The following is a 21776-nucleotide window of genomic DNA, read 5'->3' on the forward strand; positions in this document are numbered from 1 at the left end:
TATGCAATCAGATGGAGGCTCTTTATGTAACCAGGACACTACAGGCTTGCAGTTTAAAATAATTAGCAAGCATTGTAAGCTCTGCAGAGTGGATGCACCACTGATTGATGTTTTGGCTGGATAGATCTTTAAGAATAATTACAACTTTTTTTTTGTTTTCTTCACCATCCGTGGTAAAAGTGAGTGCTGTTTAATCCAGCTATAAGTATTTTTTTTTATTTCAGTCCAGTTTTTCCAGAAAGACAAATACATAAACCTCTAGAGAGGACAAATTTCATTTATAAAGCAAAGTGGATAAAGGTAGCGGGGGGGGGGGGGTGGGGGGGTGGGATGAGACTGCTTGCTGAATGTTCATTTTGCTGTCAAATGTGATGACTGTCATTCAGCCATTGCCATGGACACAGTCCCATAGAGAAAAGATATTCTGGAGGCAGAAAGGAGGGGAGCGGAGGGGAAGGGAAGGGAAGGGAAAGAAGAAAGAATGAGAAGAAAAGGAAAAGAAAGGAGGGAAAAGAAAGGAAAGGGAAGAAAGGGAAGAGAAGGAAAAGAAAGAAAGGGAAGGGAAGGAAAAGAAAACAAGGGAAAAGAAAGAAAAGAAAAGAAGGAAAGAGAAGGGAAGGAAGGGAAGGGGAAAAAAGCAAAGGAAAAGAAAGGGAAGGGAAGTAAACGAAAGAAGAGAAGAAAAGGCAGGGAAGGGAAGGGAAGAAAGGGAAGGAAAGGAAAAGAAAGCAAAGGAAAAGAAAGGGAAGGGAGGGGAGGGGAAGGAAAGGGAAGGGAGGGAAGGGAAGGGAAGGGAAGGGAAGGGAAGGGAAGGGAAGGAAAGGAAAGGAAAGGAAAGGAAAGGAAAGGAAAGGAAAGGAAAGGAAAGGAAAGGAAAAGAGAGAGGGAAGCAAAACAAACTTCAGTTCAGTGGAACATATAACAGGCAATTTGAAAGGTACGTTATAGTTTATCACTGAAACACATTCTCTATGTTGCGTGGCCATTATTGGTTGCTCCGCAACATGTCCAGTCTCCAAACACAGCAGCCTCGAGAAGCAGATTGTCTGTTCGCACATCCATCTCTTTTTCTCCTCCCCGAGGACAAAAGATAAGCCATTCTGTCATGATGACCAGCAGGACAGAAGGTCCATCTGGAAAGGGAAGATAATCTCACCTGAGCAAATCATTAACACCTTACATTATGCAAAATACAAACCTGCTCAAAGTAAATAGGACAACTCAGTCTGTTCTCTCTTGAGACTTGGAGGGAGGCAGAGTAAAGAGAGAGTACATGCGTCTGTGTTTCTGTTAACCTTTCCCTTCGTCCTCTTTCTCCCTCTCTTCCTCCTGTTCTACATTAAGCAATAACCAAAATATCTGGCAGCCCAGAATCAGTTCAATCTAATGGAGATAAAAAATGGCATATTTGGAAGAGTCAAGTTCAAGCTCTTCCTTCCCCGTTCACTGCTATGCAGGGGTCTTTCAATAAACGGGAAGTGTTGTATTCCTTCCAACCTTTCTCATTTAAATATTTTACATCTGTTTAATTCAGTGTTTGATTGCAACAGATAGCTTAATTAGTTTTTTCATTTTTCGTTCACACATGCACATATGTGTGAACCATTTGCCCACACTCCAACAGCTCACAGATGAAAACAGGGGCTATACGCAGCCACAGGAAAAGTTTGACATTGGGAGGAACACACAAGCTAGGAGAGTTTTTTTTATCATGTCAGAAGTGACTTGAGAAACTGCAAGTCGCTTTTGGTGTGAGAGAATTGGCAGTCTGCAGAGACATTGCCCAGGGGATACCCGTATGTGTTGCCATCCTGTGGGAGGCTTCTCTCATGTCCCTGCATGGGAAGCTGGAGCTGAAACACAGGAGCTGACCCTGTCTCAAGGATTCGAACTGCTGACCTTTGGGTCAGCAGTTCAGCCAGCACAAAAGCAGGTAAAAATTGGAGAGTCTAAGGGTTAATCAGAAGGGTACTTGTCAAATAGAGACAATTATTGGGTATGCAACTACAATGGCTTTAAGCTATAGGAAAGGAGATTCCATCTGAACATGAGGAAGAACTTTCTGACTGTGATAGGTGTTCAGCAGTGGAACTCTCTGCTCTGGAGTGTGGTGGAGGCTCCTTCTTTGGAGGCTTTTAAACAGAGGCTGGATGGCCATCTGTCAGGGATGCTTTGAATGCGATTTTCCTGCTTCTTGGTTGGACTGGATGGCCTACGAGGTCTCTTCCAACTCAATGTTCCTATGATTTTATGGCTGCCATAGATGTGATCGAAACATCAGGAGATAATGCTTCTGGAACATGGCCATACAGCCCGGAAGACTCACAGCAACCCAGTGATTCTGGCCATGAAACATTTGACAACACAGAAGAATAAATGTTGTTTTAAAAGTGTGTTGTTCAAAAAATGTTATTAAGTGCAAACACATCTAGCATATGTTAAACATTTGGATATTTGTGGCATTTGGATAGCTGAAAGGATAGTTGAAGACAAAAGGTATTTACAATGTAGGATTAATGCAACTTTACACCACTTTCACTGCCATGGGTCAGTGCTATGGAATCATGTCGTTTTACAATACCTGTAGCCTTCATTGATTAAGAGTGTTAGTACCTCAACCAACTAGAAATCCCAGAATCCCATAACATTAAACTATGGTAGCTGAAGTCAAGTTAAACTGCATTAATTGAACAGTGTAGATCCACCCACAGAGGCCTTCAAATGGGATTTCCTAATGAGATTATTTCTACAGTTCTATTTCAATTTTTGTGTGGGGAAAAAAAGGAGACTGGAATAATAAGGAATTGAGCCTCACAAGCCATCTCTTTGTTCAATAATTAAAACTTCTTCTTTCACCTTTTAATCCAAAAGAAAATTCTACTGCTTTATAATGACTGTGATTCTGATTAAAACAGGGCAACCATCGGCAGGAGCCAATAAGTATGAAGCGCCGTTCAGTATGCATAATCACAAGCTTTTCAACAGGTCTCTGTGTTTCTAATTTGGGAGTTGATTTATGAAATTTCTCATTGAAAGGACTGCATCTTGAGTTAATGAACATATGATACAGCGTTTGGAAGTAAAAACAAGACCTAATGGGCTTGATGATAGTGTCTATATGATTTTTAAAATATTAATACTGTGATTTTAATATTCTGCAAGGCACCTTTGGGATTCTGCTGGAACTGTCAGACTGCATATAATGCATTATTAATTAATCATTTCATCTTCCTGATTTAGAGATAATGAGAATTAGAGCAGATATCTATCTTTTTTTTTCCATGTCAGAAGCAACTGACATGCAAGTTGCTTCTGGTGTGAGAGAACTGGACATCTGCAAAGACGTTGTCCAGAGGATGCCTGGATGTTTTGATGTTTTACCATCCTTGTGGGACGCTTCTCTCATGTGCCCACATGGGGAGCTGGAGCTGACAGAGGGAGCTCATCTGCACTTTCCCCAGATTCAAACCTCTGACCTGTCAGTCTTCGGTCCTTCCAGAACAAAGGTTTAACCCATTGCACTACTGCGGGCCTCAGATATCTATCTGAATACCTGGCTTCTAGGTGCTTTTATAAATATGTCATTATTTGTAAAAGATCATGTTGTTCATTGTCAATTAGAAAAATCCTCTGATTTGTGAGTTTTTCAAAATATCCTTATGTTTGCTTCATATTTTTCTAGCAATTAACTGTAGATAACTGTATAATATATCCTATGCAACCAGAACCAAACTAGCTACAACATTTCTTTTTTTGTTACCAGATATATTTCACTACCTCTGTGGCATTTTATATATACGAGGGTGGGTCAAATATTTTTGCCTCCTGTGTCATAAAAACGTTATGAATGAACATATAACAGCAGAAGTTGTTACAGATCATAGCCCGAACTATCCTCTACACAAAACTACCATTCAACATAGCCACCACTGTTGTACTCCAGAGCAGGAACACCCCTGTCCTTAAACACCACACCAGCTTGGTATAATCAGCAAGCAGTTTATTGAAGAATATATGTAAGCAAAGCAATAAAAATGGTAAAAACAGTATAGTTCAAAGATACAAGATAATCCATGAGCTTCAAGGCACAAAGGTAATACACAAGATCCAAAGGTATAAAATCCATAGAACCAGGCAGCATAAAAATCCAATACATAGATCAGGAGCCTGGCAAAACTTGGAACATGAAACTAGGAACACTTGGAAACAAGATCATCATGAAATTCCAACGTTGACAAAACTGAGCTAACTCTTTCCCTTGTATCAAAATAAAGCTTTTCCTGACCCCAGAACCGAAAGGAAAGCATTTCTCTTGCCCTTACAACCAGAAAAAGGTTTCTTATCTCTCTTTTGCTGCAGACAAATTGACCTTTGTTGTGCCTGAGAACTCTGATTCTGTTTACAAAAGTCTTGCTTTCTATCTTCACTCTCATTAAATTCTGCACTTGACAAATCATCCTCAGAAGACAGTTGTTTCTCATAGAAAGACTGTTGAGGGCTTCTCCCAGAAATGTGACCTTGTGAATCTGCAGGACAAACACTTGGTTCATGAGAGACCTTGGGCCTCTCGCCTGGGCTTAACTCAAGCCCAGGAAAACCCTCATCCCCAGTGCCAACAGGCCCAGGCCCAGGAAAACCTTCAACCCTATTACCATCAATCCCACTATCATAATGAACATCACACACAGTCACAGGCTGAACTACAACAACCATCAATATCTACACATTTGTGCCATCATTTAACCCAGACATCAAAACCATTTTGGTAAGGGTGTTGCTTTGAACCTGTGATTTTAAAGCTGTTTTAACGTCATTCAGGTCACTGAATCTGACACCACATAGGTTGTCTTTCAGAGGTCGCACATTGCTGATGTCCATTACAGCATCCCCATAAACATTCTTCAAGCAATTATGGATTTCCTTAGGTGTACAACCTTCTTTTGCCAGAAATTCAATGATGACTGGGTTGCTGTGAGTTTTCTTGGCTGTGTGGTCATGTTCCAGAAGCATTCTCTCCTGAAGGTTCACCCACATCTATGGCAAGCATCCCCAGAGGTTGTGAGGTCTGTTACAAGCTAGGCAAGTGAGGTTTATATATCTGTGGAATGTCTAGAGTGGGAGAAAGAACTCTTGTCTGTTGGAGGCAAGTGTGAATGCTGCAGTTGGCCACCTTGATTAGCACTGAATGGGCTTGCAGCTTCAAAACCTGGCTGCTTCCAGCCTGGGGAATCATTTGTTGGGAGGTGTTAGCTGGCCCTGATTTTTTCCTGTCAGGAATTCCCCTGTTTTCACACTTGCCTCAAGAAGACAAGAGTTCTTTCTCCCACCCTGGACATTCCACAGATATATAAACCTCACTTGCCTAGTTTTCAACAGACCTCACAACCTCTGAGGATGCCTGCCATAGATGTGAGCTATCTCAGGAGAGAATGTTTCTGGAACATGGCCATACAGCCCGGAAAAAAAGCCGCTTAAGTTGGGAGTTACCCTGGACCGTGTTCTGACCTACAAGAAGCACTGCTTGAATATCAAGCAAAACGTGGGTGCTATAAAGAACATCATATGAAAGCTGACTGGCACAACCTGGGGATCACAACCAGATACAGTAAAGACATCTGCCCTTGAGCTTTGCTACTCTGCCTCTAAGTACGCATGCCCAGTGTGGAACACATCTCACCATGCTAAAACAGTGGATGTGGCTCTTAATGAGACATGCCGCATTATCACAGAATGTCTACACCCTGCACCACTGGAGAAATTATGCTGTTTAGCCTGTATTGCACCACTTGACATCTGCCGGGAAGTAGCAGCCAATAATGAAAGGACCTAGGCAATGACATCTCTAGTCCATCCCCTTTGGATATCAGCCAACATGCTAATGCCTTAAATCAAGATTTTCTTTTCTAAAATCTACAGAGATACTTGCAGGAACTCCTCAGCAAGCGAGAGTCCAAAAGAAACCTGGAAACTCAAGCCATGACTGATACTGAATGAGAGACTCCCTCCTGGTCACACAGAAGACTGGGCAACTTGGAAGGCGCTGAACAGACTGTGCACTGGCACCACGAGATGCAGAACCAACCTTAAGAAATGGGGTCACAAAGTGGAGTCCACGACATGTGTGTGGGGAAGAGCAAAACACAGACCACCTGTTCCAATGTAGTCTGAGCCCTGCCATGTCCACTATGGAGGACATTATTATAGCAACACCAGAGGCACTCCAAGTGGCCAGCTACTGGTCAAAGGACATTTAGTATAATGCCAAGTTTTTCAAACTTTGTGTTTTTTAAATACATTACAATTGTACCCTTGTTTCACTTCTTATACGATAAATACATTTGAAGCTTAACTTTGGAGATCAGGGTTCAAATCTCAGCGCAAATGATGCTGTTTTCAAATGTGGCCAGGATATGATAGAGATTCTCAATTATCACAAGACTGGAGCAGGTTTCAAACAGAATAAACAACATAAAAGTGTGATATGATAAAGTCCTAAATGTGATGTGATAAGGTTCATGACAGTTATATGTTTCTGATATCATCTCTTTTGGCCAGAAATGGGTAACCTTAGTGGGTCCTCCCCTGTTTCCCCACTATTGTTGACATGTTGCCAAAATTCATTAGCAAATTCCAAATTACTGTTGAATTTCAGCACAAAAAACCCCCAAAACCTACAGAACAATTGTGCCAATTCAGGGGGGGGGGGGGCATTCCAAGGACTATTTTCTGGTTTTTCCAACCCCATGCAAGTTATACCATTAGAGAACCAGAAGTGATGTTACAGTGACTTATGAGTTACTCCCAAAAATACTTTTTGACTGTTTCAGCCTGATTAGGCTCCAAAACAACAATTAAGAAATTGTTGTTTGGTGATGCACCAGCACCCTTTGGCATCGAAGGCTAAAGACCTTCAAAAACTATAACTCCCGTGACTCCATAGCATTGAGTCATGGCAGTCAAAGTGGTATAAAACTCCATTAATTCTACAGTGCAGATGCATCCTAAGTGTCATTTGAGATATATGTTTATGTGCACATGTACAGGAGCTGACGAACACAGGCCACACAATTCATATTTCTGTGAGTTTGAAACTGCATTTATATAGTCAGTGTAGACTTAAATAATTCAGTCCAATGCAGTTAAACTGCATTATATGAAAAAGCATCACAGGATCTGAGACCTCGTGGGCCATTCAGTCCAACCCCCTGCCAAGAAGCAGGAAAATCTCATTCAAAGAACCCGACAGATGGCCATCCAGCCTCTGTTTAAAAGCCTCCAAAGAAGGAGCCTCCACCACAATCTGAGGCAGAGAGTTCCACTGCTGAACTCCTCTCACGGTTAGGAAGTTCTTCCTAATGTTCAGGTGGAATCTCCTTTCCTGTAGTTTGAAGCCATTGTTCCACATCCTAGTCTCTAGGTCAACAGAAAACAAGCTTGCTCCCTCTTCCCTATGACTTCCCCTCACATTTTTGTTCATGGCCATCATGTCTCCCTTCAACTTTCTCTTCTGCAGGCTAAACATACCCAGCTCTTTAAGTTGTTCCTCATTGGGTTTGTTCTCTTGATCATTTTAGTCACCCTCCTACACTGAATCTACACTGCCCATATAATACATTTCAAATTGCATTGTATGGCATTGTAGGTGGGACTTTAAACATGGAGTTTTTGCTTTTTTCAAACGGCTTTCGAATGACAATTGAGATGTGAAGGGGAAGATAAGGATGCTACACATGGACCAAAGCATACTCATCCATGGCTGAAGGTGACATTATAGCATGGTCAATTACGTTTGCAAGGTCGCTAAATCAATCACTTTCCAAGATGTAATTTAAAGCCAATAGAAACCCAAGACTCTATTCACAAGTCTACAGTATCTCTCTGCTCATATATGGTGTTAAATAATATCAGATAGTGACAAAGGACAGTGGAGGATTCACACACCTTATAGGACAGGAAGACAGTTCTTACAGTGTGATCCAGTCTGCATTAGCACATTGGTAGTTTTCAAGGGTCTGACCAGACAGCAATCAGCAGGTGTCGAGTCTCATGAAATAAATCACTTACCTGACCTTCTCTGGATAACTGGCTGCTGTGCAGAATCATCTTCTCTGGTTCATTCCACCTGTAAATTATAATTGTCAGCACACAGCCACTGTCCTCTTGGTCAGGACGTGATGACAGGCATCATTCCTCAAAAAAAGCAACAGCCTCAGAGATTAAAAGTAGCCAAGACATTTTGCAGAATACATTTGAAATCACTTAACCATGCATGTAATTTCTATTTCAAACAACTCTTAGCCTCTGACCTGTTCCGTCTGCTCCTCTATAAACTGCAAACAGATGCAAGTATTCCCTAAACTCCCTTTGACAATTATCTCCATTCAGATCCACAGACTCGGCACTTGCAAATTTCTTTGCAAGGGCATATGACCAAATAAACTAAACTAAAGGAAAATAAATGCAGCAACAAAGGTCAGTAAAACTAAGAACTTGCATTCCAATTACCTTGATGCCTCATCTGTTGATGCCAGAGTTCAATCCTGGAAACTTCCTACAAGGATAATGATGCCAGGTTTGGTTTGCAGGAATTCAAACACAGGCAATCCCTGAATTACAAACATCTGACTTGTTGGAGCATGCTAGGAATCAGTGAGTGTGTGTGTGTCAACTGTAAAATAAGATTAATGAAACTGATTGGTTGAGCAATTCCCGGGGAGCAAGCTGAGCCTGGGACTTTTGGATACTGTTACATTTTTATTTAAGCTTGAGCGATGCAGGTGCAGAGGCAGACAGTTTGAAGAGAGAAGCAGAGAGAGAGAGACAGAGTTTGGAGTGTACTCTTGCTTTATGAACTGCTAAAGGAGTTTAGCCACATGGACAAAAGAAAAACCATTTTAAATCTCTTATAAAAGGACATTATGCGAGTTGATGCAACTGATCACATTGTACATATGTTGTTCTGAACTACAAAGAGTAAACTACTTGTTCTTTCTTGTTCATCTGCATGGCATATTTTCTTTCTCTGTCAAGGTAGTGTGTGGGCTGATCAAACGTGAACTATACGTGGCTTATTTTACATTACGCCACAAGACTTACAAACAACTCATAGATAAAAACAGGGGTGAGACAACAGGGAGTAAGAGAAATCTACGCCCAGGAAGGGAAATTTACTCCTGGAAGAGTTATCATGGGGAAAAGGTGTCTCCTAGCAGTTTGAAAACATGCAAATGTGAGTAGATCAATAGGTACCGCTATGGCGGGAAAGTAATGGTGTTCCGTGAAGTCATATGACTTTGGAGATGTCAACGGACAAGATGAGCACCAACTCCCAGAGTCGGACATGCTTAGGCTTAATTTCAGAGGAAACCTTTACTTTTACCTTAATCATGAGGTTTTTCTGGCAGGATTTGTTCAGAGAAATTTTGCCTTTGCCTTCTTTAGACTGAGACTTGCCCAAGGTCATTCAGTGGGTTTCCACAGACAATCAAGGATTTAGACCCTGCTCTCCAGAGTTGCAGTCCAACGTTCAAACCACAACACCGCACTGGCTCAAGCTCTAGAGAACCATAAAGTTCCCCCAGATGACCCTGAGGATGCATCTTCATAGAATCATAGAGTTGGAAGAGATCTTGTGGGCCACCCAGTCCAACCCCTTGCCAAGAAGCAGGAAAATCACATTCAAAGCATCCCTGACAGATGGCCATCCGACCTCTGTTTAAAAGCCTCCCAAGAAGGAGCCTCCACCACACTCTGGTGCAAAGAGTTTCACTGCTGAAATAAATGTAGTTTGATGCCACTTGAAATGCCATGGCTCCATGCTATGGAACCCTGAGTGTTGTAGTTTGATGAAGTGCCGACACTCTTTGGCATTCAACCCTCAGCCCAATCTACCCCAAAAGTCTGTTGTGAAGATAAAACGGTAGTGAAAAAACAATGTATGTCACCTTGAATTAATTGCAGGACTATTGTTACTGTTGTATAGGAAAAAAATATTCTCTAGCAAAACAGTTGTGACTATAACACAAAAGTAGGCAAAACTAAAAGAACACACACATTACTGGAAATTCTACAAACCCTGGTCTATAGTCACAGATACATAAAGACAAGCTGTGGTTTCCTGACAGTGCACAACATACACAATGTATTGTTCAAAAACATCCTTTTCCATTGTAGGGCTCTAAGCCCTAACATTAGGCTGAGCCTCAGATGCAGGCATTGCTCAAACTAAGCCATGTTTAACATCTGCAGGGAAATATAGTATATCCAGTTTCGCTAGCGAAAGATGAGGCACTGTAGGGTTTTTCCATATCCAATAGAAAACAACACCATCATCCCTTGGCTGCTTCTATAAAAGAGGGATAGAGACAGATAACAGAATTGTGAACCAAATGATTATACTGCAAAAAAAAACACGAGACTGACCCATTTCATCGCTTTCCAGAATAACAAACCTTCTCAGGACCAAAACAAGCCCTAAAAGAAGAACACTACTTAAATTGGGGAAAGCGTTGGATATTCAGACAGATGAATGATATAAAAGTAAAAGGCAGGGGATTGTTTTTATTACTTTGGAAGTGTACACAACATTACTCCCAAGAATCTGTGGAAGATTCTTCTCCATCCTACTGCTTTACATCTGCTTTACATATCAAAGACTCCTAATGAAGGCTCACTTAAACCGAGGCTGTTTCTCACTTTTGCTTTTTCTTATTGCTCCAAGGTGCCTTAGGCAGGCCATGTACAGAATGCAGAGACCAAAAGCACAGAAAGTAGCCAAAGCCAAATTAAACAAGGAAAGAAGAAACAAGGTCTGCAGAAAACAGTTCTGATAGAGTTCCTAGAGATGAAACCATTTTCATTTGTTCTTGATAGTATCGTTGTCTAATATTTTGATGTGATCTTACCTATATTGTATGTGTTTATGGCACTTATATGTGTTTCTGTAAGCCGCCCCAAGTCCTTTTTGGGAGATGGTGGTGAGGTATAAAATTATTATTATTGTTGTTGTTGTTGTTGTTATTATTATTATTTGAAACACAACAAGATGAGTCCACAGTAAACAAGGTCACTCTGCTGGCTGTTGTATTGGATCACATGTCGGACACTTCCCAAGTGTTTAGGACTGTGTGATGTATCAGCAAATAATGCATGCAGACCTAAATAGGGTGGCCTTTTGAAGTGGACAGATGGTAATTTTGTCCACACCAATTGTGTTTAAGTGTAGGCCAAAGTCTTTAGGCACTGCACCCAGTGTGCCAATCACCACTGGGACCACCTTTACTGGCTTGTGCCCGAGTCTTTGCATATTATTATTATTATTATTATTATTATTATTATTATTGATCCATATTGTTTTTTTCAATTGCACAACATCCCTTGAAGGTAGGACACCAGTCACATTTTAGAAAAAGACTGAAGCTGATTAGAGATGCTACCCAGATGCTCTGGGGCTTTGAATGAGGAGGTATCAAGGCTGGATTAAGCATTAAGCAAAATAAACATATGGTTTAGGTCATGAAGGAAAGGGGGGCACCCTGGAAATTTTCCATTGCTGGGTTTATCACGGTCCATATGGTGAAAATGTCAAGTGATGCAGCTGAATTAGGTTTCCCAGAAAGGTGCTGCCACAACAAAACACTTTGCTATTAGAAACACTCATTCAAATATCAATAAAGTGGAAATATTCCAATATAAAATGTATTTTCCATCTTACTGTCATTTTTGATAGACACACACACAGAGGGATAAAGCTTTGAAGTGCTTAGGTGACACTAAAAGTCTTAATTGAGCCTTGGATAAGGATCTAGGGATGAATCTCCACTGGTGAATGAAGGCAAGGTACTGTTCCATTATCCGGGTGGTGGCCAAAAGGAGGCGCTACACAAAGAAGAATAGTCCATTTTACAGGGGAGGGAGATTTGAAGGAGTACAACTATTTCCCCCACTTATGTCTCCAGCATGGAAACAACCCTCCTTTATGAAATAGGAAGTGAGGAAGGGGAATAACCAGGGAAAATTGGGAAAATGATTTTCCTCCTTCAACTCTCCCTTTCCCATAAAATGGACTATCCTTCTCTGTCTAGACCTCCTTTTGGCATCCGCCCGGATAATGGAACAGTACTGAAAGGAGTCTGACACCACTTTAACTGCCCTGGTGGAATGCTATGGAATTCTGGGGACTGTAGTTTTACAGCGCCTTTAGCCAGGGGTCCTCAAACTAAGGCCCGAGGGCCGGATGCGGCCCTCCAAGGTCATTTACCCGGCCCTTGCTCAGGGTCAACGTACGTCTGAAACTACTTTAAAGCATACAACAACAACAACAACAACAACCATCCTATCTCATCAGCCAAAAGCAGGCCCACACTTCCCACTGAAATGCTAATAAGTTTATATTTGTTAAAATTGTTCTTCATTTTAATTATTGTATGGTTTGTAAGTGGTTTTTGCACTACAAATAAGGTATGTGCAGTGTGCATAGAAATTCGTTCATTTTTTTTTTCAAATTATAATCCGGCCCTCCAACACTTTGAGGGACTGTTAGATATATGCAGTGCGCATAGGAATTCATTCATGTTTTCTTTTTGCAAATTATAATCTGGCCCACCAACAGTTTAAGACCTAGCCCTCTGTTTAAAAAGTTTGAGGACCCCCTGCCTTTAGCTTTCTCTGTGTTGGGTTTCATCCCTGGACTGCCCAAGTCTCTTGGTGTCAGCAAATCTCCAGTCCTCAATGAGTAGATAGATTAAGCTGAGGGATTCCTTTACCTCACTTTGTCATGCATGTTTCCCAAAAGGGTTTTGTCTTTCTTCCTCCTGCTAGCCACGGTCTCCTCCCCATTTGAAGATGTAGCAATGGAATCTCTGTGAGGGAACTTCCCTTTTAAATGTATTTTTATTGCCCTAGGTATGGCCATGTGGCCATTCACCACCATTGTCTCTTCTGATTTTTCTTCCTTCCAGTGTGGAGGCACATTTTGCCCCTCCCTTTAGGCAAAATGTAGCTGCATGGATTTTTGGACTTTTTACCCTTTTACCTTTCTTAGAAGAGGAGACTTAGTAAGCTAGTTAGCTCCAAGACCTTTTCTATCTAGAATGTATTTCTTTTACTTCAATAAATATTTGACTCTGCAATTCTGTGCCATCTTAAGATATAGAAGCTCATCCCAGCTCATTTTTGCTTCAGGTATTCTGCTATATTTATGGTGGAATCACCCCAATTGAGGGGTGTTTTGTTTTGTTTTTTGAGCCTAAGAGTTCAGATTCCCCAATATTCTGCCAAAGAGTGCCTGGTGCCACATCAAACTACAACTCCTGGGATACCTTAGCATTAAGCCATGGCAGGGAGTGTCAAACTGCATTTATTCTACACAGTGTAGATGCCACTCAGGGTGCATCTACACCATAAAAGTAATGCACTTTGCCAGGGCTGAGTGCTATGGAACCCTGAGAGTTGTAGTTTGTCAAGGCACCAGCATTCTTTGGCAGGGAGAGCTAAAAACCATTGCAAATTTATATCTTCCATAGTGTTGTTGAAGGCTTTCATGGCCAGAATTACTGGGTTGCTGTGAGTTTTCCAAGCTGTATGGCCATGTTCCAGAAGCATTCTCTCCTGACATTTCATACATTTATGGCAGGCATCCTCAGAGGTTGTAAGGTTTGTTGAAAACTAGGCAAGTGAGGATCCTTTGATAGGAGGTGTTAGCTGATCCTTTGTTAGGAGAGGTTAGCTGGCCCTGGTTGATTTCTGTCTGTAATTCTCCTGTTTTCTGAGTGTTGCTCTTTATTTACTGTCCTAATTTTAGAAGTTTTTTTTAATACTGATAGCCAGATTTTTTCAGTTTCATGGTTTTCCCCAGGCAGTAAGCAGCCACTCCTTGAAGCTGCAAGGCCATTCAATGTTAATCAAGGTGGCCAATTGCTATGTTAACACTAGCCTCAAACTGACGGGTTCTTTCTACCACCCTGGATTTTCCACAAAAATATATAAACCTCAGTTGCCTAGTTTTCAACAGACCTCATGACCTCTGAGGACACCTGCCATATTTATTTATTTATTTATTTTGCATATTTGTATCCCATCCTTCTCACTCCCGGAGGAGGACTCAGAGCAGCTTCACAACAGGCATTCATTCAATACCAACACCAGTAACAAATGGCAATAGCCATTAAAACAGTTAATTAAACATTAAAACAGTTCGTTAAAGCGTTAACTTGCTAAAATGTTGTTTAGAATCACACAGGTTTAAAATCATAGTCCAGGTCAGTCCATTGTCATTCACACAAATTGGATCTTATTTTTGACTGCTGCCTCTACTGTTTGAATGCTTGGTCCTATAACCAGGTTTTGAGTTTTTTTCTAAAGGACAAGAGGCGGGGGGGGGGGGAATCTGATGTCACTGGGGAGAGAGTTCCATAGGCAAGGGGCCACCACTGAGAAGTCCCACCGCGTTTGTGATGATGATAGGACCGAGAGCAGGGCCTCCCCCGCCGATCATAGACTTCGCGATAGTTTATAGTGGGAGATATGTTCAGACAGGTTCCATAGATGCAGGCGAAATATCAGGAGAGAATGCTCCTGGAACATTGCCATAGAGCCTGGAAAACTCACAGCAACACAACTCCCATAGTTCCTTAAAAATGAGCCATGGCCGTGAAAGTGGTGTCATGCTGCATTATTTCTATAGTATAGATCAGGTATGGGCAAACTTTGGCTCTCCAGGTGTTTTGGACTTCAACTCCCACAATTCCTAACAACCTACTATTGGACAGATGGCAAGCTATATAACCTCAGCACAATGAAAGCCAAAACCAAGGTTATAACAACATCTGTTATAGAACTCTAATATGCTGATGACAACATCATCTGTGCGCATTCAGAAGAAGACCTACAAGCCACTCTAAACACCTTTGCAGAAGCATACCAGAAGCTTGGCCTGTCATTGAACATCGAGAAAACCAAAGTGCTCTTCCAGCAGTCACCAGGCAATCCCTCTCCAATGCCAGTGATACAGCTTAATCGTGTAACATTAGAAAATGTTGACCATTTCCACTACCTTGGCAGCCACCTCTCCACAAAAGTCAACATTGACAGTAAAATACAACACCACCTGAGCTCTGCGAATGCCGCACTTTTCCGAATGAATCAGAGAGTGTTTGAGGACCGGGACATCCATAGGGATACCAAGGTGCTTGTTTATAAATCAGTTGTCCTCCCAACCCTGCTATACACCTGTGAGACATGGACAGTCTACAGGCGGACAAACGTCAACAGACCACTAGCATTGAAGCGATGGTCCTCTGCCATCAACTCTGCTGGACTGGACTATCTACAGACGTCACATGCAACTCCTGGAATGTTTCCATCAGTGCTGCCTCCGAAAAATCCTGCAAATCTCTTGGGAAAACAGATGGACAAATGTCAGCAGAAGAGCAGCCAAATGTCAGTGTGCTGGAAGAAGCAAAGACCACCAGCACTGAAGCGATGCTCCTCTGCCATCAACTCCGCTGGACCGGCTACATTGTCCGAATGCCTGACCACTGTCTCCCAAAGCAGTTGCTCTACTCCGAACTCAAAAACGGAAAACGGAATGTTGGAGGACAGGAAAAGAGATTTAAAGATGGGCTCAAAGCCAACCTTAAAAACTGTGGCATAGACACCGAGAACTGAAAAGCCCTGGGAGATGGTGGCGGGGTATAAATAAAGTATTATTATTATTATTATTATTATTATTATTATATTAAAGTCAACCTTAAAAACCCTGGCATAGACACACAGAACTGGCCCTTGAGTGCTCCAGCTGGAGGTCAGCTGTGACCAGTAGTGTTGTAGAATATGAAGAGGCATGAATGGAGGGGCGAAATAGAGAAATGTGCCAAGAGGAAGGCATGTCAAGCCAATCCTGACCGGGACTGCCTTCTACCTGGAAACTGGGAGAACATGCAGATCAAGAATAGGGCTCCACAATCACCTACATACCCCATCATCATGTAGTATTTTAAAGGTGCATCTTGCCATCGATATATGTAGCATTTTAATTATTTATAGGATTTTATTGTGTATTTTATATTGTATTTAATAATCTGGTGCTCATGTATTTATCTGTTTGACTTGCCTTGTATGTGAAAGACCTATGGTCTAAGCATCGAATAAACTACTCTACTCTACTCTACCTACATACCCATCACCACACTAGGAGGACAATCTTACTTGGACAATGAGGGACAATGAGGGATCACCTAAGTAAATAAATACTTACTTCTTGACTCAGGACGGCTTACATTTAGTAACAATACAAGGCCGGCACATAACAGTTACAATAATATAACCACAATTAAATACATAAAGCAATAATTAAAATCAGTACATACAGCATTAATTTTTAAAAAGTAAAAAACAAACATTATCACAGTGTCTGTTAGGAATTGTGGGAGTTGAAGTCCAAAACACCTGGAGGGCTGAGGTTTGCCCCTGCCTGGTGTAAATGAAGCCGGTGTGGCATTTGGACCTAAACAAGAAGCCACCTTGGGTCTCACGTTTCAGAAATGGAAGGGGAAATAAAGGGATGGGATCCCACCTGAGCCTTGGTCCCTCCTTTCCCGGGACCCTTGAGGAGGGGGAGGAGGAGGAGGAAGAGGAGGAGGAGGAAGAGGAGGTGCCTTTGGGTGGGCGTCTTCTCTCGGCTCTTTCAGAGGGCTTGCTCCCGACAAAAGCCCCAGGGCTCCCTCAGGGAAGGTCGCCCGCTGGACTGGAGGGCCCCCGTGCTGGCCACCGAGTTTTTCAGCTGCTTGATGACCCCGAAGAGGAGCAGGAAGAGGAGGAAGAGCAGCAAGAAGAACAGCGCCAGGTAGAGCAGCAAGTTGAACTCCCACTCCATCCTATCAGGGTCGCGATGATGCCCATCAGTCCCCAAAGCTCCCCTAATCAGTCAGAGCAGGATTGATGATGCCCAGTCTTGGCCCCGCTCCAAAGGGGAAGATATACTACTACTACCAGCAGCAGCCTTCAAGCTTTGTTCCTGCCAAGTCAGTGGAGAAAGAGAAGATCCATCCATCCGAAGGTGTGAAAACACACACACACAGGCACGCGCGATCCCTGATGCAAGCCAAGCCCTGGTGTTTGCTGTCGCCCCGAGGAAACCAAAGCTAAGCTCTGCGCCTCCGGACTTTCCGAAGAGACCCGCCGCAAAGCGAGTCAGCGTCGAGCTTGGGAAGTAAGTGTTCCGATGCGGGGGAGACACGTGTGACTGTGAGGGTGGTGACGGGGAAGTTTGTGCCCAGTGGGCAAAGTCGTCTGGGAAGCTCTCCACGCAGACAGGGGCAAAGCAGAGCAGCAAGGAGGAAGGAAAGGAAGAGAAAAAAAAGGATACAGGTTGAGTCTCCCTTATCTCAGACCGGAATCACTGGGTTGTTGTGAGTTTTCCGGGCTGTGTGGCCATGTTCCAGAAGCATTCTCTCCTGACGTTTCGCCTGCATCTATTGCAGTTATCCTCAGAGGTTGTGAGGTCTGTTGGAAACTAGGAAAATGGAGTTTATATATCTGTGGAATGTCCAGGGTTTGAAGTAGGCGTGAATGTTGCAATTGGCCACTTTGATTAGCATTTAATGGCCTAGCAGTTTCAAGGCCTGGCTTCTTACTGCCTGGCAGACTCCTTTGTTGGGAAGTGATTAGCTGGCTAGGGAGGAGACTTTCTTTTTTGGGATTTTGGAACCCAAGGGCCATCCAGTCCAACCCCATTCTGCCATGCAGGAACACACCAGAATTATTTTGGGATTCTGGAACACTCATCTTTGCATATACAGGCAGTCCCCAAGTTAAGAACAAGATAGGTTATGTAGGTTTGTTCTTCAGTTGACAGGGACATTTTTGAACTCTAATTCCAGCCACATGCATATACATATACACAATTATTATATTATATAAGAGACCCCATGACTCCCTTTATGTCCTGGTGTGGTTTGGGGGGGAGGATGGACAATGGATGATGGGATTTGTAGTGCTTTCAAACCCTTCAGTTCCCACAGACCACTGCAGCCCCCAACAAAGACTGATAAAGACCAAACTTGGCACACAGAGCTCCCATGTCCTACTCTACGTCCTACTGAAGCTTGGAGGAGGCGGACCATGGATGATGGGACTTGAAGTACCTCCAATCACTTCCCGAGACCGCTGCAACCCTCATCCAATGACTGATCAAGACCAAACTTGGCATGCAGAGCCCCCAGGACCCCCTCTACATCATGGTACAGTTTGTAGGAAAACAGACCTTGGATGATGGGACTGGCAGTACCTTCACTCATTTCCTGAGACCACTGCGATCCTCATCCAAAGAAGGATCAAGACCACCTTTGGCACACAGAGCCACCATGACCCACTCTACATCCTGGGGCAGTTTGGAGGAGAATGGGCTATGGATGAAGGGACTTCCATATCAAAGTTTTAGTTCACTTGCAAACACTGAATCAAGCTGATATTGGATCTAGGCTAAACTTGGAGCACAGACAAACAATGCCTTTCTCTAATAACCCGGGCACTTCAGGATCCCTAAGCTAGTATGTAGAGAGAGAGAGAGAGAGAGCTGAGGGAGTGCCTTTGGAGGCTTCTCAGCACTTGGAACTATAGCCTATTTGTGGAAGCTGGAAGTTGTCAGTCTAAGTGAACACCTCCGCCCCATACACACGTACATGTGTTTATTATGTATTGTTTTTGGCACATTGTGGCACATCCCTTTGGGGAGATGGGTACAAAAATAAAGTTGTTGTTGTTGTTATCACTCTGTCACATTCCCATGTCATGTGATTAAACCACACCTCTTTGTTTACAATCATGCCAGCACCTGTCCTTTACCCTTGGTAAATCACATGAAAGTTGTGCAGGAATCCTGTACCATTTTTGAAGCATTTTCCTTCTTACTTCCATTAGTAGATTATATTTTTCTTTTGCTATATTACTTATTTCCCTTTGGATGCCTTAGAAATGGAGATGAGCATCACCCCCAGAGTCATATACAACTGGACTTTATGTCAGGGGAAACCTTTACCTTTTATATTGGACATATTGAGGGCACTTCTGCACATTGGACCTTTGGTGCATGCATGTGCCTTCAAGTCACCTAGTGACTTAGGGCAACACCATGGTTTCATGGGGTTTTCTTAGGCAAGGAATAGTCAGAGATTGTTTGACCAGTTCCTTCCTCTGAAATATAACCCACTTTACCCAGTATTTGCTGGTGATCCTCCATCCAAGTTCTGACTAATAACTTGTTGTATTGATTTCAGCGTGACATAGACACAGGCCCCTTCTATACTGCCATATAAAATCCAGATTATCTGCTTTGAAATGGATTTTATGGCAGTATAGACTCATATAATCCAGTTCAAATCGAGATAATGCAGATTATATGGCAGTGTAGAAGGGGCCACAGTTAACTTTCTCAAGGAACCATTACACATAATTCAGTTTCAGGACTGAAGACCGACAGTTGTAGGCAGGACTGAAGACCAACAGGTCACAGGTTCGAATCCGGGGAGAGGCGGATGAGCTCCCTCTATCAGCTCCAGCTCCTCATGCGGGGAGATGAGAGAAACCTCCCACAAGAATGATAAAAACATCAAAATTATCTGGGCATCCCCTGGGCAACGTCCTTGCAGACGGCCAATTCTATCACACCAGAAGCGACTTGCAGTTTCTCAAGTCTCTCCTGACACAACAAAAAAAAAACCAAAACAAACCAGCTCTTAGGATTGATAGTTTATTTTTGCATACGTGTCTCTTTGAACAGTAAGGTCTAGTTTGAACATGGGTGTATTTAAAAAAGGGGAAAAAACATCTTACCAGTATAATGCAATGGTGCAGAATACTGATAAGGCTAAATTTTGCAGACACTTTTCATAATTGTCATTATAGACTCCATTGCCACATCTTTCAAAGAAAAACTAAAATGTTAGACAGCTGGGTTGAAGCATGTTTTTAAATATATATATATATATATTCTAGCAGCTTTCATCTGCATCCAGTGGAGCAGGGGTTTTGTACAGCTGATGCATATTTATCACCTACTGAAAACCATAGCACTCCAAAAGATTTTGAATTACAGGTGGGATACCTCACAACAATTTAAGACTGCTTCAAAAATGGACTTTGTTTACAGTTATTCCAAGCATAATAAGCTCAAAAGGGAACCAGAGAGCTGGAAGGAAGGCCTGGCAGATGGCATCTTCATCTCTATTAATAAAAAGGTCCAACTGCTTTAACCTTGCACGACCTGGCTCCATTATAGCATGAATATGATGTCCAGAAAACCTAATATTAATTTTCTATGTTCAAGAAGTTATGAAAGAGCTGATGTGCTCTATCAAATGTCTCACCATGGTCAAATGCTTCTGGGAAAACCACAAAGTTGGTTAAGTTGAATGAAATCTTTTAGTGTCTCATATATATAAGTTGAATGCTTTAAAATGTGCAAGTTTGTTCTGTATATGTGTATGTTATATGTATCCACTCATTAGAGTTGGAGGACACCTTGTCTTCGATATACACATGTGTGTATATGCTTCCAGGTCACCTGTCAATTTGTGGTGATCCTGTCATACACCAGAGCAGGAATACCTCTGACCTTAAACACCACACCAGCTTGGTAAAGTCAGCAAGCAGTTTATTGAAGAATATATGTAGGCAAAGCAGTAAAAAAACCTGCAAAAACAGTAAAGATCCAATATATAAAATAGTCCATAAGCTTCAAAGGAAAACAAGATCCATGAGGCACTTGAATCCATGAAACAAGACAGCAGGAAAATCTCATAGACTAGTGGATCTCAACCTGTGCATCCCCAGATGTTTTGGCCTTCAACTCCCAAAAATCCTAACAGCTGGGATTTCTGGGAGTTGTAGGCCAAAACACCTGGGGACCCACAGGTTGAGAACCACTGTCATAGACAAAATTTAAGCTTGGCAAAACCTTGTTACATGAAACTAAGGGCACCTGAAAGCAAGACCATGATAAAATAACAACATTGACCTGATTGAGGCAACTCTCCCATGAATCATTATAAAGCTTTTTCAGATCCCAAAACTGAAAGGAAAGCATTCCTCTTGACCTTCCCACCAGATAAAGGTTTGTTATCTCTCTTTTGCTGTATATGACCTGATCGTCTCAGTCTCTAAAGATTTTGTTTCTGTTTACTAATACTTTGCTTTCCGTCCAAGCGTTCATTATCTTCTCTCTCATTAACTTCTACATCTGGCAAATCATTTTCAAACAGTTGTTCTGAGAAAAGCTGTAAAGTGCCTCTTCCAAGAATGTGGTCTTGCGAATCTTCCTGAGACAGCCCGGGCCTCTTGTCTGAGCTTAACTCAGGCCCGAGCAAACCCTCATCCCCAATGCCAACAGATCCAGGCCCACCATCAAGAACATCATTCACATTCCCATTCTGAACATCAACATGAACATCGGCATTCCCATTATGAATATCGGCATGAACATCAGACACAATCACAGGCTGAACAGGCTGACAATAACAGATCCCATGAATTTGATAGGGTTTTCCTTGGCAAGGAATACTTCCCCTTCTACACTGCCATATAAAATCCAGATTATTTTCTTTGAACTGGATTATATGTCAGTGTAGACTCATATAATCCATCTGAAATCAGATAATGTGGATTATCCGCTTTGATAATCTGGATTATATGGCAGTGTAGAAGGAGAGATGGGTTGACCAATTCCCTCTTCTGAAACGTAGCCTCCAGCACCTAATACTCATTAGCAATCTTCCATTCAA

At 42.3% G+C, this 21776-nt stretch overlaps 1 protein-coding gene across 1 annotated transcript; it reads right to left on the reverse strand.

Annotated features, from left to right (window-relative positions):
- Positions 1-652: 652 nt before the first annotated feature.
- On the reverse strand, positions 653-17474 carry SMIM43 (small integral membrane protein 43). Its single transcript, XM_060778997.2, has 3 exons — positions 16574-17474; positions 8065-8122; positions 653-1133 (listed from the first exon to the last, which is right to left on the reverse strand). The coding sequence occupies exon 1, from the start codon at positions 16871-16873 to the stop codon at positions 16685-16687; it is 189 nt and encodes a 62-aa protein (XP_060634980.1). The 5' UTR covers positions 16874-17474; the 3' UTR covers positions 653-1133; positions 8065-8122; positions 16574-16684.
- Between the last annotated feature and the right edge of the window lie 4302 nt (positions 17475-21776).

Source organism: Anolis sagrei, chromosome 5, assembly GCF_037176765.1.
Source record: "Anolis sagrei isolate rAnoSag1 chromosome 5, rAnoSag1.mat, whole genome shotgun sequence".
In the NCBI taxonomy this organism is placed as follows: domain Eukaryota; kingdom Metazoa; phylum Chordata; class Lepidosauria; order Squamata; family Dactyloidae; genus Anolis; species Anolis sagrei.